The 18,590-nt window shown below is 41.9% G+C and overlaps 2 protein-coding genes across 2 annotated transcripts in view; one reads left to right on the top strand and one right to left on the bottom strand.

Moving 5' to 3' along the window:
- ACY3 (aminoacylase 3) overlaps nucleotides 1-18,590 on the top strand; it is a 322,364-nt gene that overhangs the window by 75,134 nt on the left and 228,640 nt on the right. The gene's annotated exons all lie outside the window — the stretch shown is intronic.
- On the bottom strand, nucleotides 574-11,980 carry RPS6KB2 (ribosomal protein S6 kinase B2). The gene is made up of 16 exons (XM_081950091.1): nucleotides 11,762-11,980; nucleotides 11,497-11,531; nucleotides 9,601-9,724; nucleotides 8,955-9,023; nucleotides 8,724-8,871; nucleotides 8,512-8,569; nucleotides 6,811-6,911; nucleotides 6,591-6,681; nucleotides 6,385-6,475; nucleotides 5,771-5,878; nucleotides 4,075-4,137; nucleotides 3,599-3,676; nucleotides 2,133-2,240; nucleotides 1,222-1,334; nucleotides 805-1,008; nucleotides 574-711 (listed from the first exon to the last, which is right to left on the bottom strand). The coding sequence occupies exons 1-15, from the start codon at nucleotides 11,834-11,836 to the stop codon at nucleotides 843-845; spliced, it is 1,428 nt and encodes a 475-aa protein (XP_081806217.1). The 5' UTR covers nucleotides 11,837-11,980; the 3' UTR covers nucleotides 574-711; nucleotides 805-842.

Raw genomic sequence — 18,590 nt, 5'->3', positions numbered from 1 at the left:
CATAATCCCTGTAATAATAAAGCAGAAAACCGGTGGCTGTGCCTCAATAGTTGATTTTGTAATTGGGCCGGCAAAAACAAAGCAAAACACCCTAGCTCTCTTTGATTAGTATTTCTCTCTGCAGCAATTCCTAAAACCAACCAATTTTTCTATGCAGCACAACCCTAATTTTTCTGAATATGAGCCAGGCATGATACCGTGCCATCTGCAAAGATTCATTTGTGGCTAAGGACACCAGTATTTCAGAGACGGTCAACAGCAGTCCTTGGGTGAGCACCTATCTTGCAACAACCACCACTGAAGGAGAAGGGGTCATTTTTGGCAAATGGATGCATGGTGGAAAAAGAAGATACATAGAGAAGCTTCACCCAGAAGCAGCAGCCTGATCCCTCCTTCCACTTTCTCAGAGTTGCTTTGTTTCCTTTGCAGGTCCTGAGCTTTCAACCAGAGCAGCCACGATATAAGCCAGAGCATGTGCTTTTCCTCTGACTATCCTCTCTGCAAAATTTCAAGATGCACTCAGACAAATGTTCCTAGGGGGATAATAAGGCAGAATTCTGCTCCTCGCAGCTCCTTTAGTGCATCCCTAATTATTATCTTCCCTCCGAGATTCATTGTAGATTGAACTAAAAGCACCATGGCTGAGTTAGTCCTGACATCAAGGAAGCACCAACATCAGATATCCCTTTCTCGCTGGGAGCGAAGGTGGCCCTGTGAAGTGAAAGGGAAAATGAGACTTCAAGTCGGGCTTGAAGTCCCATAGACACAACCTAGTCCACCCACTGCCCCACTCCAGGACTCCACCTGATGATGCGTATCTGGAGATGTCCTTGCTGCCCCAGTTATCGTGCCCGTCCTCGGCCTTTCTTCTTTTTGGTGCCTGAAGGTGTTTTGATGGGCAGTGGAGCTGTGACCTCTAGTACAGGCCCAAGAGGAGTTGCTGACAACTCCATTAACTCTACTGTTGTGCTTGGCTTGAAGGGCTCAAAGGGTGAGAACTTCAGTGGGCTGCAAAAACAAGCACAAGTTAGAGTTAAGTCATTTAAATTCTTGCTTCTGGCTCTGATATCTGGACAGAAGAGCAAACAGTACCCATGGAGACAGCATTTCCCATGGGGAAGCAAGGACACAGCAGGCACCACAGCCTTCCTGAAGCCAGCCCCTTGAGGAACATGCCCCAAAGATCTAGACTTTCTCCAAACTCTCTGTCTCCAGATTTACCTGACAGGTGTGCGGGGGCTGCTGTTGAGACGCCGTGGAGATCGCAACTTGGGTTGGAAGGAAAACCCTTCCTTGATACTTTCCAACACAGATGGAGCTACGTAGGTAAATCCCTAAGGGAGGAACACCTGGTCAGCATTGCTATGGTCATAATTTCATTTCAGGATCTGGATTCAATTATGTTCGTTATTTCTTTTGATCAAGCAGTGAGCAATTTGTGGCCTTCCTAATGTTGCAAGCAACAATTCTCAGCAACTCCTGCTAATGTGGCCAATAATGGTTGCTGAAAGTTGTAGTTCAATAGCCTGGAATGCCTAAGTTCCCCATTTATTCTCTACATCAAATGTTAGAATCACCTGCTGGATTCACCTAGCAGGTTCCCTTCAACTCCCCTTGCATGAAACATATGCTTTAAAATGCTTTTTATTTTTGATCTGCCTGTTTGCTAGGAGAGGATCATCTTTAAGACTGCAGCTGGCAAGGGGGTTAAGTCCCAAACCAGCTGTCCATGGAGATTCTCAGTCATCCAGGTAATGGTTGCCCTTTCAAAAGGCAACTGGACTTTGTTTTCTTTGAAGATGTTTCACTTCTCATCCAAGAAGCTCCTTTCGTTCTGAACTAGTTGCCTTTTGAAAAAACACCTTTGGGATCTCAAGCCAGCTCTTAAGAAATCTTTTTTCAAAACAGCAAATGGTTGCCATCTAAGACTTCTTTTCAAAAAGTTGAGAGTCACCACTGAATTTTCGCACTGGTCTTATTCCCAGCTGGCATGTGGTCCCCAAAGGTTAGTCATAGGGAAAGGAGCACCTGGGATGAAGAAAGCTCGCCCCACTGCTTCGTAATAGGAATGTAAAAATGATTTTGCTACCTCCTCTTTCTTCTCACTATAGTTCCAGCTGGTTATTCCTTACCAGAAAAGCCTGATTGGCACTCTCGCTGAGGGTGCCATCGTCGGGACTATCCACAGGTGTCTGGCGAGTGAAGCGGGTATCAAATTGGCTGACATCATCTTCTGATTGCTGTGGATGGAAAAAGATGTTCTGGATAGCTCATCATATCATCCTTTAGCCTTTTTGATTATGGATGAATTCTAGTCTATGTTAACATCTACGCAAACGAAAGGCCTTTCTTTTTCCAGAAATTTTGTGAAGAAGGATGGGTTGTTAGCACTTGATGTAAATACTGTATAATAAGATTAGATATCATACAGTTGTACTTACCAAAGGGAGATAAATAAATTCTACAGTGAGGGTAGAATCGAACATGTTTAAATTAAAGTGTAATGAACATCTGCATGATGGTGTAAAACAGTCAAAGGAGCATGTGAAGTGGGCAGGTATTAGCTTGTTTGGCTTTTCTTTGCACAATAAATAAATATACCCACTGCAGTTTATATTAGAAGGAAGCAACTTAAATTGAGCTACTCTACTCCATTTCTGCAACCTTGTCATGGCTCTATCACAAACTATACTTCAGAGATCTGGCAACAAACAGTAATGCAATCCCAATTTTCTCTCTCTCTCTCTCTCTCTCTCACACACACACACACACACACACAAGTTGGAAAAGAACTGAAAATTGTGAGACAAAACAATAATAGCCCCTGGTACAAAAGGATTAGGCTTAGCAATATATGAGAACTAGGCAAATTATACTTATTTATATCAGAAAATCTCTTTATGTGAAATAAAATTCCAACAGAAGCCTCGTCCAATTTAGCAGTCCTTAACAATCTTACATTATATAACCGTGATGGCGAACCTCTGCAGGCAGATCAGCTCCACCGCGCATGCACGCGCTCCTCCCACTGGCCAGGTAATGTTCGGGTCTCTGTCACACATGTGGGAGGCACATGCACATGCACGGGGGGCAGCGCACCCCCCCCAACTACCCATTTTTGGTCCCAGGCGGCTTCAGGGAGGCCTGCTAGGCCCAAAATGGGCCACGGGGAAGGGGGGTCAAGCACACATGTGCGGGGTGGCTGGGGTAGTGCACATGCACATGGGACGGGGTCCACGGGTGTGTCACGTGTGCACTGCTTTATGGGTGTGGGCACGCGCACATGTGCTGTCGAACACACGCACATGCTTTCAGCACACAAGGACAAAAAGGCTGCCCATCACTGTTATATAAGCTACAAATCAAGCCCAAGAGAAGGCCTATTACGGTCAGGGACAAGACCATAAAGTAGAGCAGGGGTGTCCAAACTTGGCAACTTTAAGACTTGTGGACTTCAACTCCCAGAATTCCCCAGCCAGCATGGCTGGCTGGGGAATTCTGGGAGTTGAAGTCCACAAGTCTTAAAGTTGCCAAGTTTGGACACCCCTGAAGTAGAGAAAAGGCAGTAACAGGAAGGACTGAGATGATGTGGCTCTACCAAAGATGGGCGGAATGGTGGGTCAACTCTCCTGGCCAACAAGTCATCCCAGTTAATGTGTCGGAAGAATGGATGTTTCTAAAAAGAGAAAATAAAGAATTCAATACTAAAACACATGAAAAATCCTCACAGTTCTCATATTCCAAATCTCAAATTTCTACAAAATTATGAACCTTCTACACTTAAAAATGCACTGATATTCACTTCTAATATCAAAAAAAATTCTCCGCCTCCCCTCACCCCATAGCTTGCAGCTGAAGAGAGCAATAATTGTTTTAAGCATTTAATTATGGTTTAGAGAAAGACCAATGCAAGGTGCTGATACCCTGCCTGCTTTCGAGAAGATAGCCCCATGCTTACAGTAATCAAAATCACCTTCAGATTTAACTTGCTTGTCAAAAGGGAAGAAAGCGCCTCAGAATTTCAAATTCTTGGATTCATCAAGAGAAAACCTGCCCCTCCCCAATCCACTTTACCTGCACATCTCCAGCATCACCTGGCCCACCCCCGATTCGTTGATTGGGGTTCCTTTTGAGAAACTAGGGAAGGAAAGAAGTGTGTTTTAAGAAATACTGCTTCAGATAATGCCAAAAGGAAAAATAATTCTTTGAGAACTTAAGAGTACAAAACTTTCCATTGGGACAGCTTTACAATAACCTCCATTTCATCCTGATTCAGGGTGTTATTCACCACAGAACTGGCTTGGCTCTTTCCACACAGAGGTTCTCACCCAGCCCTGCCCTCCTGGTAAAGGCCCCATTCCTATTCTGGCAAGAGATGCAAGTCATCGGCACCACTGCATTCCACTGAGGTGGGGCTCCCCATCCTTCTTTGTAGCCCACCTTTGAGCGCCATTCAGTACAGGTAGTCCTCACTCACCAACTCTAGATGGGACTGGAAACTCCATACTAAGTGACGCAGTCATAAAGTGAAAAAAAATCACATCTGACTTAAGACATCCGTTCCGGCTGTGGTCCAGAAGCAAATAAGCTGCGGCTATTAAACCCAACGCCGCATGATTTCGACTTCTGACTTCCCCATTGACTTTACTTGTGGAAAGCCAGCTGTGAAGGTCGCAAAGGGCAATCACACGACCACAGGAGCTGCCCCCGTTTTAAAAACGTGGGCCAGTTGCCAAGTGGCTCAAATTGTGATCATGTAACTTCAGGGATGACTGCAATTTTGAGGATGGGTCATAACTGCAAAGAGCCATTGAATAAGCAGTCGGCAAGTGAGGACTACTTGTAATCCAATGTGCTTGGCCACTGGGCTGCTACCTCTTTCTGTTCAGCCTGGGCCAAGTAGAGCAAGTAGGTGAACATCAGATGAACAGGGCTACTCTAGTGCTGTAAATGGTTCCTTCTTCTGAGCATTGGTGGTGAGAGAGACCGGGGCTTCCTCCTCATTCTCAGCTGAGGGTAATAAAACGAATAGGTCACTAAAAGGCAAGAGCAGCAGCTAACTATACTTTTATAGGAAAGAAGGAACCAGAAAACCAGCTGTGCTTACTCTAAGTTCAGGAAAAGGTGACCAGTGCATTCTGGGCACTTGCCTAAGTATCCACATTTAAGAAAAAGAATGGCAAATCATGCACTGAAAGATGTGATAGGAAGGAAGCTGTTCAGGTACACTGTGGATTCTGAATGGTCATTCTGTGAAGGGTGGCATTTACCAATCATGTGTTAAGCTTCTCTTCCCTCTAAAATCCAATATAATGCCCAGTACAGATCTTCTCTTGGGTGGATGTCAATGCACCAAATATATTCCTAGGAATATATGAATGGAATGCCTTGAGCACACTTTTATCAGCCAGCCAACTTAGCTTTCAATGATGAAATTCATACAGGTATTGTTAACCTATGGCTTTATTAATGAAATCATCTTTATTACATTTATTATGCTGATTACTGAAATCTCTGGGTAGTTTGCAGCAACCTTCTTAAACCTGATGCCTTCGAAATAGGCTGGACTTTGATTCTTATCATCTGTGGTCCACATGGCCCTTAACAATGTTGGAAAAAGGAACACTGGATTGGGAAGACTGCTTGACAATGAGAATAAAATACCCAGGAGGAGAAGCTAGTTATTAATTTTATAATAATTAATAATATAATAATAAGATTCAAAATTCCAACCAGTGTAGCCAATCTTACGTGATATACAGAGTTATACCTTCCTGAGCAGATCCCGAGCATCTGACGTCAAGTAGGGTGGAAACATCAACTTGCCTTTCAGGATTTTGTCAATTGTCTTTTTGCGGTTTTCAGCAGTAAATGGAGGCTGCATTAACACAAAGGGCTTAAGATAAATGATCCTAAAAACTCAAGGAACAGTAGATAGTAGAGTAGGCAGAGGTTGGGAGAGAAAGTAAGGGGAAACAACAGATAGACAAAAGAACTTGGCAACAAATTCAAAGAGAAATATAAGCACTGTCCCTAGGTCCAGCCAGTGGGTTTTTGCTGGGCCAAGGAAGAGATAGCAAGACAGCCAAGTATCACTTCAGTAGCCCTGTTAATGGTTTAGTTGGCAGATCTAGTACTGCTTGTACGGGTTATATTGCCTTTTTGTCAGAAACTGTGTAGTGTGTTGATTAAGACAATAGGGCATTCTTCCTACTATCCTTTGTCAATAGCCAGCTGACCTCAACATGAGAACCTCTGCAATAGTTTATCTGTTATCCAGTGAGAACAACTGATCGGCAATTCTTCCTTCCCTCCCTCCCTCCCCACCACTGCATCCTCTGTCACTTCCACCCTGCCTCCAAAAGCAGCACAAGCCAGACTTGCCGATCCTGTGAGCATGTCATACATCAGGGTACCAAGGCTCCACCAGTCAACAGCCCGATTGTGGCCACTGCGCATCAATATTTCTGGGGCCCTGGAATTGAGGGCAGAGAAAGAAATCAGCGCATAATGATTAAACCAGTTAATCTCAAATTGAAACTGATCCAGAATAGGTATCCTATAGGTGCTCATGAGCCTTCATCACCTACATGTATTCTATAGTGCCACAAAAGGTGTGGGTGACAGCACCGTCATGGATGGATTCCTTGCAAAGCCCAAAGTCCGTCAGTTTAATGTGCCCTGCAGAAGAAATTGGAAAGTCAAAGTCCTGTTACAGTCCCGTTTGGGATCACAGAGTAGTACAGATGACATTCAAATTATTGCGCATCCTCCCACCCTTCCCTCTGTAAACAAGGATGCTTTCCCTACCTTGGCTGTTTAGCATTATGTTCTCTGGCTTAAGATCCCGGTAAATGATGCCGTTCAAGTGGAGATGGCCAAGAGCCAGGATGATCTCACTCAGATAGAAACTGGCAGAAGACAAAAGGGATCTGATCAACAATCAATCCATATAGCTCAGAAGGTGCTTCCTCAATTATCCGTGAGGGGTCAACAACCCATAATGAAAGCTGGGGGCGAGAGTCTGATTTCACTGAAATGATTCTAGGAGGGAGGGCCCGTCTTCAACTTTAAGCCATTTATAGAATTGAGGAACTCAGCTGTCAGAAAAAGACCTTGAGATGAAATTTGGCACTTTCGAGCTCAGATGAAAATATCTACTTTCCGCTTGGGAAAACAGGAAGGATCAAACGGCGTCTAGTATTCTAAACAACAGAGACTCGTGATCCTAAAATCTTCTTTGAACCAATTCTGCATATTCAAGGCGGTGGTTTTGCAGAAATTCAATATTTTAAGCTTATCTGCACTTTATTTCCTCCTATCTTCCCACCTCCAATTAAAGGAGGGGGGCATTTACAGAAGAATCAGTAGGAGAACACAAACTGCCGCATGCAATTATGAGACTGGGCAATCTGAGAAGGGAGGCGGAAATTTGTCCATATATTTAAATAGGGATCTTCTTTCATTAGTCAACTCTCCCGGCTTTCCTCACTTGGCACTTGGACACTGCTTTGGTATGTGTTTTACATACCTGAAAACAACTGCTTGTACATTTCAAAATGCAGCAGAAATGATCTACATACATTTATTTGATATAACCTCCTCAACCACAGCCACTTATAGCCAGGAATAGCAAGGAAGAATTGAGTCTCACCAGCATACCAAGGATACCTTTCAATGAACTGACAGATGGCCTCTCCTTGCGGTTATGTATAAATGTTGACTAACAAGAAGACTCAGTTTTGCGGAACCTGCCTTGGAAGCAACACCCCACATGTTGACTGAAACCAACCACTAGGTAGCAGCAAACTCATCAAGCTCTTAAGGACAAGAGGTGTAATAAGGCCAGGGTGTTGCCATGAAGATTATCCACTAAAGCACCAATGCTGTTTACCTGAAGTCTGACTTCAAGGGATCCAGATAATCCACCTGTAGCTAACTTGCCAACACCACTCCACAATATTTTCCAAAAGTGGAAACTGCATAAACATTGTCCAATACAGCTGGATCAAGAGATAGTCTCTTAAAAGGTGCATGATCACATTGCTATGGTGGATGGCACTGCACCATCTTTTAGAAGAGCATTAACTACATAGACATCCCATCAGGCCACCTGAAAAAGGCAGCCACTTCTTCTGGTTATATGTGCTCACAGGAATTCAGAAAATATTGCTAGATCCCACCATTGCGGTCTTTGGCACCCAGATCTAGCCAAATAAAATTGACTTTATCCATAAAGCATCCTGCAGAAAATGTCTGAAATGACCTATGCCTGTCTTCCCATCCTTAGCTAAGTGGAATTGAATCACTTTGAATAAGATCCCTTGGTAGGACTCAGTGGGTGTTTCTGAATGACTGCAAGGTACAGAGAGATTTACTCTACTCTAAGATTTCCAGTTGCCTCTATTGTCACCTTACTTCTGGCCATGGTAAGAAAGAGGAGACAAAGCCTAAGGTGAACACCAATCTTCATGGCTATTCCAGTTCAGCTTAGGTAGCATTTTCACTAACCAGGCTGTGTCCTCCAGGAAGATGCCTTCCCGTTCCAGCTGCATGAAGAGTTCTCCTCCTATGAAGCAAAGCACAAAGAGATACCATCAGTCTTCTCCAGCAACATCTGACCCAACCTCTAAAATCTACCACAGAACAAGAAGAATCAGGTCCCAGGTTTTTGGCCAAATCCACTGCAATTGTTTCCTTTCCGTGAAGCTTCGTTTCCATACCACTGAGACATTCCAGGATGAGGTAGAGCTTGCCACCAGTCTGGAAAGCATAGATGAGGTCTACTATGAATGGATGTTTAATGGCCTCCAGAATGTTTCTCTCAGCCTTTGTGTGTGCTGTATCCTTGGCATTACAGGCAATCTTGGCCTGGAAGAGATATTCAGAGAGAATTATGGTCTCACAAAGATATTTAACAAGGCACACAGAGCTGTAGATAGATAGATACTTACTTTCTTTAACACTTTCATGGCAAAGATTTTCCCAGAATGTGTGCCTTGTACTTTCCGCACTTGAAACACCTAAAACACAAACGGAAGCAGTAAACAAAATATTCAAGTGAGGAACACAGCTATCCAGCAGAGGAAAGTGAGGAAAGAGAACTGTCTTCTCTTTTATAAAAATCAGATGCCAATAACACAAACATTAGGTTTCCCTACTCCTTAACATTGTGCACTCAACCTCTCTTTAAAAAAAAAACACCTAAAAAGAAGCAAGAGCATTAAACAGCATGGAGTGAAGGCAATCCAGAATAATATTCTCACACTCCTGATTAGAAAGCTTTAATAACAGTGCCTTCTGATTAATTAAAGGCTTTTAAGAACATTTTCATCAGCTCTCCACTGATAGTCAACATGGTTTCTCACAATGCAGTAGCTTACTTCTCCCAAGGAGACAAACCAGTCTAAACTGCACCATTTCAGACTGGATATGCATTTCCAAGATGAATGCTCTTCCATACAGAAACAAATACATTTATTTCCCAAGATTCTAGGCCAATGTAACTACTTTGCTCTTCTACTAGAGAGGATTTTTTTCTCCCAGTTGGTTGAGGATTGAACTTTCTGCCCACATACTCACTCTTCAGGAATTGCTCACCTTGCCATAACCACCCTTTCCCAAAACACGTAGTAGCTCAAAGCAGTGGGGCCCAATGCGTTCTGGGCCATTGTTGACGATGCTTTCAGATATTTCAATTTCCTCATAATAACCTGGCACAAAACTGTGGAGACAAGAGATTAATCTTATATTGCTCTGCCTCCAAAAAACAAACAGACGTATGAATGAAGAGTGAGGCAAAAATGTGAGACTTTCCAGAAATGAGGAGGGTCCAATTTTTGAAAATCAAAAGAAGAGAAGATGAAGAGGTGGCAGCACAACTGCATTGTGCCTTTTATGAAAGTACAAGTCTGAACCTTAGTATAAATTAAAATTCAAAGAAAAGAAAGTTATCTATACCTGCCTATTCCTGCAGCTATTAGTAGAGAGCCAAGGGCCCCATAATGTGATATGGGATGTGCACAGTATTGGGGAAGATACTGATATTAATTTAAATCAGTATCAAAGCCAAAAAGAAATAAAGGAAATGTATTATAGCAATGTGATACTATAGAATACTCCAGATACCATTGTGCTAAATGTGACATTCCCATGGGGAATTAAGGTTGTTAGTATTTATACCAAAACCATGATCTCTGTCAGTCTCAAAGTGGCAAGCAAATTCTGCTTGTTTTAAGTTCAATCTACAGAGCTATAAATGAACAGATAAAATAATATTAGAATGTTAATTGAAGCCACCTAGTTGATTTTTCATGCCTAAAGGAGGAGTAGAACTCAACTCTCCCAGTTTTTAAAATCACTACACAAAACTGACTATTGGGTGTTTAAGTGGAAACTAGATGCCTCAATTTGCACGAGTGTTTTTTCATTAAGATTAAGCCATCTTTGCCTACATTCACCATTTTATAACACTCCCAGACACTCTAGAGTAGGGGTGTCCAAACTTGGGAACTTTAAGACTTGTGGACTTCAACTCCCAGAATTCCCCAGCCGGCTGGCTAGGGAATTCTGGGAGTTGAAGTCCACAAGTCTTAAAGTTCCCAAGTTTGGACACCCCTGCTCTAGGGTCAGTGAATAGATTGGCTTTCCAAAAATTGCTTTTAGCACAGACTGTGATAAATATTCAGTTCTCTACTCTACAGTGGTGGTGTCGGTGGTGGTGATTGGTTCAGATGCCAAAAGAACAAATGCCCAATAAAGGCAGCTTCTAGGAATAGCATTTGTTGAAACAGCTAGAAATCCACTGTAAATGCAAAATACTTATGCCATCACATTCATGCTGTGATCTGAGTATCTCCCACAGACTTTGAACTACTGCAGACGACAGTTTTAGGAACTCAGTGCTGAATTAGTGGAGTCTGAGTCTCTGAGTCAGCAAGGCAGACACTTTGATTTGTTCTGATAATTTACAGTCAGGGAAGCAAAGGAACAGACTTTTATCGCTGTCATCAGGAATCTAACCGGGCCAATTTGTAGTGAAACACGGACATCTTTCATGTCCCCTTGAAATGTTTACATCTCCGCTCTCAAAATGCTGACATGTCACTTTGCTTATGCAGCACCTAGACATCTCATCACACGTTCGGTTGACACAATTTGCATTTTGCAGTTCTTTCCCCAGTGGATTGTCTTTGATCAAGGATGGGTCCCATTGTCTCCAGCCCTACAGTATTCTGTACGGGGATGATGGGAATTGTTGCCCTGCTCACATGGTGAGCAAGTTAGAAGAAGCCATTTTAAAAGAATGGAAGAAGTAGCTGCTGACACCATACTGGGGGGGGGGGGCCACACAACAATTTCACCCTTTCTTGCCAACCTATTTTCCAATAGTGTGTGGGTGCATCCATCACCTAAGAAACCCAGGAGAATTCCGCCCAAAGGCAGACTGGGATGACACCAAGAAGCAAAACAACCTACAGCTGGCAAGATACTTACTCTGAGCTACTGCTACGAAAATCGGGGTCCACTTCCTAAAAGAGACAAGCGGGGTGGAGGGAGACACAGAGCAGATGATCAGCAGCAGCAGCAGCAACAGCAACACGGGGGATAAACGAGGTCTGCCCACACCAACCCTGTCCCACTCGGGAGTCACCCCCACTGAAGTCATTAGGAGCTGTGCGCTGGGCTCTTGCGCCCTTTTTCCCTTCTCCTCTGGCTGGACCCACCCCTTTTTCCTCTATCATCTTCCATCCCGCCTCACCAAGGCCCCCAGTTCAGGCTCCTCCCCGTCGCTCCCTTCCTCCGTTTCCAGGTCGATGTCGAAGACGCCGGCCATATCGGGGGCTCCCCAAGTACCCCGTGGACTTCCGGGCCACGCCCCTTTGCCTCTCGTCACCGCCTTTACCCCGCCCAGCGATGCCCCTGCTGTCGTCACGTGTCGGCCGCCACCGTCGTTTTGGCGCAGCGAGCGAGAGCCAGAAGGCGGTGTGTGGTTGAGCTCACGGGCGACCTCTAGCGGGCTTGCCTGACAGGAGAGGAGGGGAGAAAGCGAGGTTGACCTTGCGGGTAAAGTGATGCTTAGGTGGAGTCGCATGTTAGCGTAGAACTGGTTGGCCGGGATGAGCCTTCGCTGCAAACGGAAGGACAGGAATATATATATACAAGTTGGTTCAGCTTGGTGGCTACAGAAATGGAATGAATTAATGGAATAATTTTGTGTGCGTGTGTCATACTCGTTGCCAACTATAAGGGGTGGTATATATACACACACACACGTACACACACACGCCATATAGTCGGCAACGACTAGCAGAGTAAAATCCACAGGACTCCTTTACCTTTTATATATGTGTGAAATATATATATAACTTCCATGACTTCCTCAGACTTCCCTTTCCTCTACGGCTGTGTTTTTCAAATACGGCAACTTTAAGATGTGTGGATTTTTAATGCCCAGAATTCTCCAGCCACATCTTAGAAGTTGCCATATTTGGGGGGGGAAATGTTTAAGACCCAAGGTAGATAAAAATCAATGATTTTTTAAAAAATCGGATTTTTAAATTTTAAATCGGATTTGTTTTATTTAAATCTGATTTTTTTTATTTGTATCAAATTTATTTTAATAAACTGCTTTTGGAGTAAAAAAATCTAAGGTTTCTATTTAAGATACATTAGTAATTTAGTTTATTCAGCATGAAATGGAGATTAGTTATGTAGCATGAGGCTATATATTCTGCAATATTGGGACTGTCAGTGACTCGACAGCGGGTCAGAGATGACAGTTACTCTTTAAAAATTATGATTTAAATCGAGTTGATTTAAATCAAATCCACCCTGTTTAGACCCATTCACTCTTTTTTCATATATTTGTTCTGCAAGTCTGCCCTTGTTCATACTGCACATTCAAACAATCTTAAACTACTTTTCTACTGGTCACTGACTGGTATTCAATCCACATTCACTGATTACTCATTCTTTCTCTTGCTTTATTGTGTGGACTTCAACAATCATTCCTCTGTGTTTCATACTTCTTCTGACATCTAGCTCTCACTCCCATACCCAAAAGCAGACAGGAGAATGTACACTTACACAACCATTTCCCCCTTTCATTCAATACTCTTTCCTTGCAAGAAAGCTACTATCGGTATCCGGGCATTTCTAACAAGGTCACAGATTCATTTATTTTCTCTCCTTGTTTATCTTTCTATATAATTCATATATAATTTTGCCCAGTATGACTTGTTCATGGATTTATTACTTAATCATTAAACTTCTGTCCTGCCAAGAGCTGATGACAATGTACACTAAATATAGCTTCCATTTATTTCTCCCACAGCTGTTTGTTAGAAGACTTATCGGCCCAAGTTATTGGGTGAATTTCTATGGCTGAAGGTTTTCCTGAGCCTGCATCTTCCCAGCCTTAGCAATAATACCTGGCTATATTGAACAATGTTAATGATTTTTCTTCTTATGATGGTAGTATTTCTTTTATGACACCACTAAAGACAGATTTGTCCCAGATGTAGATATCAAGTTGAAGACACAATGATACAATAGCTATATTAGGTGTCTCCCAAAACCATGTGTTCTAGGGTTACAGTCCCCACACATCAAAAGGTGCTATTTTGGAGAAATAGCATAAACTGATGGAACACAAATGGTATTTGGACAGATTATTAAACAAATGTTCAACCACAAATTATGAAACATACTGAGGAACCAAAACAATGTATATGTTTGCATGTAGTTGTTGATTTACATAAATGCTTGGCAATCAAAAACAAGGAACTAGCAGTCCCTTTTCAGCTTTTGATTCGGTAGTTATCGTAGTTACCAAATACATGATATAAGTTGACTTTTTATGTGGGTACTGAGTTTTGACATTCTAAATGTTTCCGAATATGTTAAGATGTTCTTTATGAATGTTCAGGAATATGTTGGTGATGTCTAAAACATCATCTATCTGCCTCTCACCGAACTGGCTAGATAAGCATAGGATTTCTAGATTTCTCTCTGGGATCAGCAAATACAGGTAGTCCTCATTCATCTACTACTGTTTGAAGTTACAACAGCACTGAAAAAAAGGAACCTATCACCATTTTTCATACATACGTACCATTGAAGCATCCCCATGGTCTTGTGATCACCTTTTGCATGTATTTATGACAGTTGGGATCCTGGGATCATGCGATCACCTTTTGTAATCTTCTGACAAGCAAAGTCAACAGGGAAGCCAGATTCAAATGGACAACCATGTTACTAATTTGTCAACTGCAGTGATTCACTAAACAACTGTGATAAGAAAGGTCATAAAGTGGGACAAAATTGTCTTAATAACTGTCTTGTTCGCAACAGACATTTGAAGCTCAATCATGGTTGAAAGACAAGGACTACCTTTACCATTGTCTGCTGAGAATCACACATGAAATAAAGTTCACTCCATAATAACTGTTGAGAGTCCTTTGTGATTAAGGCACTTTTGTATTTGTATTATGGAGATATAAGGATGGGTTGGTCGACTTGCTAGGATGGAAGAATCTAACTTGCTCCTAAGGCTTATTAAAAGTGTAATATGCTGCGATTAGGATGTGATGCTTTTTGGAACTGCTTTTTACTGCAACTCAAATATCTGTTACAATAAAAAATACCAGGAGGATCAATTCATCCACTGCTATAGATAGACCTGAGTTTAATAGCCACTCATTCCCGTGATCTTGATTTTAACAGAGAGATAGAATCAAGATCATGGGAAATGTTATGTATAATGCCTTGGTAAGACGACACTTTAAATACTTCATCCAGTTTTGGTCGTCATGATGTAAAAAAGATGTTGAGACTCTTGAAACAGCAGAGAAGAGCAACGAAAATGATTAGGGAAATTGGGTATGTCTAGTTTAATGAAAAGAAGGATTAGGGGTTACTTGATAGCAGTGTTCCAATATCTAAGGGGTTGCCACATAAAAGAGGGAATCAACATATTTTCCAAAGTACCTGAAGACAGGAGAAAAGGAATGGATGAAAACTAATCAAGGAGAGAAGTTATCTAGAACTAAGGAGAAATTTCCTGACAGTTAGAACAATTAAACCAGTGGAATGACTTCCCTACAGAAATTGTAAATGCTTCAACACTGGAAGTTTTTAAGAAGAGACTGGGCAAGCATTTGTCAGAAATGGTACAGAGTTTCCTGAGCAAGGGGTTGGACTAGAAGACCTCCAAAGTCCCTTCCAACTCTGTCATCCTATCCTGTCCTGTCCTGTCCCACCCTATCCTGAAGGGATAATGCTTGAAATCGCTAACTTTGGAAAGACCCAAGTCTTATTGAATTTAAAAGAATGTACTCTTTAGTTAGTGGTGCCTTACAATCATAGATTTTGTAATATGGTCTTTTTAAAAGAGATAATCTGGATAGGAGTTTCATCCCCCCCCCCCCCCCCGAGTCTTAAAGCCTATTTGTTATACAAGCAAAAAAAACAAAAACCCTCCCATTCCAGAATTTCTGATCAAGAGATGTGGATCTTCTGAATGTCAGCAGACAAGCCCCACCCTTTCTATTGTATTTTACAGAAATCTTTTCTTAATCCACTACAGAGAAAGGAGGTGGGATTGCCTTTAGTCCATGGAACTGTGAGAAGATCAAGTTCCAATCTCTGGTTCCATAGAAACCAGTTTGAAAAATCCTACTCTAGTAACTCTTATAGAAAGAATTCTGTATTCCTTCAGGCTTCATCTTACCAAATACAATACAATAATACAATAATACAATAGTAGAGTTGGAAGGGACCTTGGAGGTCTTCTAGTCCAACCCCCTGCCTAGGCAGGAAACCCTATACCATTTCAGGCAAATGGCTATCCAACATCATCTTAAAGACTACCAGTGTTGGGGCATTCACAACTTCTGGAGGCAAGCTGTTCCACTGATTAATTGTTCTAACTGTCAGGAAGTTTCTCCTCAGTTCTAAGTTGCTTCTCTCCTTGATTAGTTTCCACCCATTGCTTCTTGTTCTACCCTCAGGTGCCTTGGAGAATAGTTTGTCTCCCTCTTCTTTGTGGCAACCCCTGAGATATTGGAACACTGCTATCATGTCTCCCCTAGTCCTTCTTTCTATTAAACTAGACATACCCAATTCCTGCAACCGTTCTTCATATGTTTTAGTCTCCAGTCCCCTAATCATCTTTGTTGCTCTTCTCTGCACTCTTTCTAGAGTCTCCACATCTTTTTTACATCGTGGCGACCAGAACTGAATGCAGTATTCCAAGTGTGGCCTCACCAAGGCATTATAAAGCGGCATCAACACTTCACGTGATCTTGATTGTTGATTTGCAAATGATTGTTGCTTTGATTTGCAAATGATTGTTGCTTTGGTGCTTCCAAATTAGGAACCAAGAATAACTATGTATTCAGAATGTTTCCTAGGCTGCATCACCAGAGGGGTAGTATCAAGATCACACGAAGTGATGAAGTGCTTTTTTATACTGCCCTGGTGAGACTACACCTGGAATACTGTATCCAGTTCTGGTAATTGTGATACAAAGATGGTGAAATTCTAGAAAGAGTACAGAGAGGAGCAACAAAGATAATAAGGGGCTGAAGGCTAAACTGTATGATGAATGTTTGACAGAATAGTCTAATGAAGAGAAGGACTAGGAGTAACATGATGGTAGTCTTCTAGTACTTGAAGGACTCTAACAGAGAACGAGGGTTGACATATTCTCCAAAACATCTGAGAGCAGGACAAGAAGTAATGGGTGGAACATCATTAGAGAGAGATACAACCTAGAACTAAGGAGAAATTTCCAATTTCTCCCTAGAACAATTAATTGGTGGAACAATAAATTGGTGGAATGGCTTACCGCCAGAAACTGTGGGTACTCCAGCACTGGAATTTTTCAAGAAGACATTGAACAGCCATTTGACTGGAATGGTATAAGGTCTCCTGCTCAAGCAGGGAGTTGGACTAGAAGATCTTCAATGCCCCCTCAATCTTGTTATTCTATGTTAGAATAATTAGTTCCCAGCTAATCATTTTGGATCCATAGTGGGTTTTCTTTACTTCAGTTGATATCATCATCCTTAAAGCTTGCTCTCATTTTATTTTTTTGTTTCCTTGTAGGTAAAGGAGGTCACTGATGGCCTATCAGAGAAGTTAGTGCTTTTATTAGTGGTGCTGAGGTTTTTTGCAAAGCCACCAAGGAGTGACTTAGTATTTGCTTAGTTAACTAGAGCAGTAAAACTCCCAAGGAAATAGTTTAAATTTTCTCTTATTCCTCTTAGATATGATTTCAGAATGGAGAGAATTTAATTTCACCACCCTTGAACTCATAGAACCTGATTCATGTTTTGCAACTGAAAATGCTATCTTTGAAAGGGCTATGATTGTGATATTGGGTATCTTCTTTGCATGCATAAGTTTCCTATTTTAATCTCTAGCACCTCCCAGCAGGACAGAAACAGAATGTCGTCTGAAACCCAAAGTATTGCCAGTTGATGTAGCAACGATGAGGTAGGTGATGGCTAGACTCCATACAGAATAGCTGCCCATGGCATCTAAAGAAGAGGGGAAGATACAATATGTTAAATTTTGACATTCAGATTGTAAACACTGTTTCTGTCCACAATCTCAGCAAACAACCAATGACTGACATTCTGGAAAGGGTACCCTAGGACCCCATGCAGTTTAAATTTTCAAAGATTTCTGGAGGAAATTACTGAGGGTGTAGAGTTCAGACATTTCCTATGAATAAATAGAAATTGCTTGGCTCTTACTTTTTTCCTCCACAGCCATTCCCACTGCCACCCTTCTGGTTTAAGGCTGTCATTTTATTGCCTTCCAACAATTCATTGCTCAAGTGCTTTTCTCATACTACCTAGCAACCTCCATCACTGACAAAATGTTGCAAATCCCTGGCAACGTGGAGTGGGTCCTTGAACAAAACTTGATGCAACTTAAGAAAGTTTCCCCAATTTCTTTCAATTTGCCTTATGCATTCTTGTCACATAACGTGATTCACTTCATGATGCAATTTGTATCTTCGGAATTAATAAACACTTATTGGTGGAACCAATAAGAAGACGCAGGAAATATTTAGCATAGATCCTGTGAATGAAGCTTGTTTCAGATGGTAAGTCTGGAAAAGGTCATATTTCATCCAAAATTGAAAAGATTGAGTCTTAAGGTTTATGTAGGTCAGAATTGAGACTGTGCTTGTAAACGACCATTTTTCTGTTTGCTTTAGCTTCTTACAGAATATCAACTTTACCCTGCCTATAGTTCAGTCCTTCTGTTAAAAAGAATAGTTGAAACAGATGCATCTCCCTGAATATGCAGAACAGTCAAGACAAAGGTTCCAAAAGGGAGAACTGTTTTCCCTTTTGCAGACTGAGGGAAGGAGATAAAATCCAGTCCAGATCAAATTTCCTATGTACGTCAGTGCTAAAGGCAATGGAATTGGAAGAGAACAACTGATATGAAGACTTAGGGTCAATGTTAGATTTTCGTAGATGGTGGTGAATCCAAAATCTGGAATATTCTGGAAAATGGATCACTTGGGAGTCTCTTTGAAACTAACAAGACCACAAGTCATCTCTATA

Source organism: Natrix helvetica (assembly GCF_964273705.1).
Source record: "Natrix helvetica genome assembly, chromosome: 1".
In the NCBI taxonomy this organism is placed as follows: Eukaryota; Metazoa; Chordata; class Lepidosauria; order Squamata; family Natricidae; genus Natrix; species Natrix helvetica.
This window is presented reverse-complemented; position numbering and strand designations above follow the sequence as displayed.

Excerpts from the sequence above, each read along its gene's own strand:
- RPS6KB2 (XM_081950091.1), bottom strand. The coding sequence starts at position 11,836 with ATGGCCGGCGTCTTCGACATCGACCTGGAAACGGAGGAAGGGAGCGAC. Across the intron at positions 8,872-8,954 it reads CCATGAAAGTGTTAAAGAAA|GCCAAGATTGCCTGTAATGC; the intron begins GTAAGTATCTAT and ends TATCTCTTCCAG. Across the intron at positions 1,009-1,221 it reads AGCCCCCGCACACCTGTCAG|CCCACTGAAGTTCTCACCCT; the intron begins GTAAATCTGGAG and ends TTGTTTTTGCAG.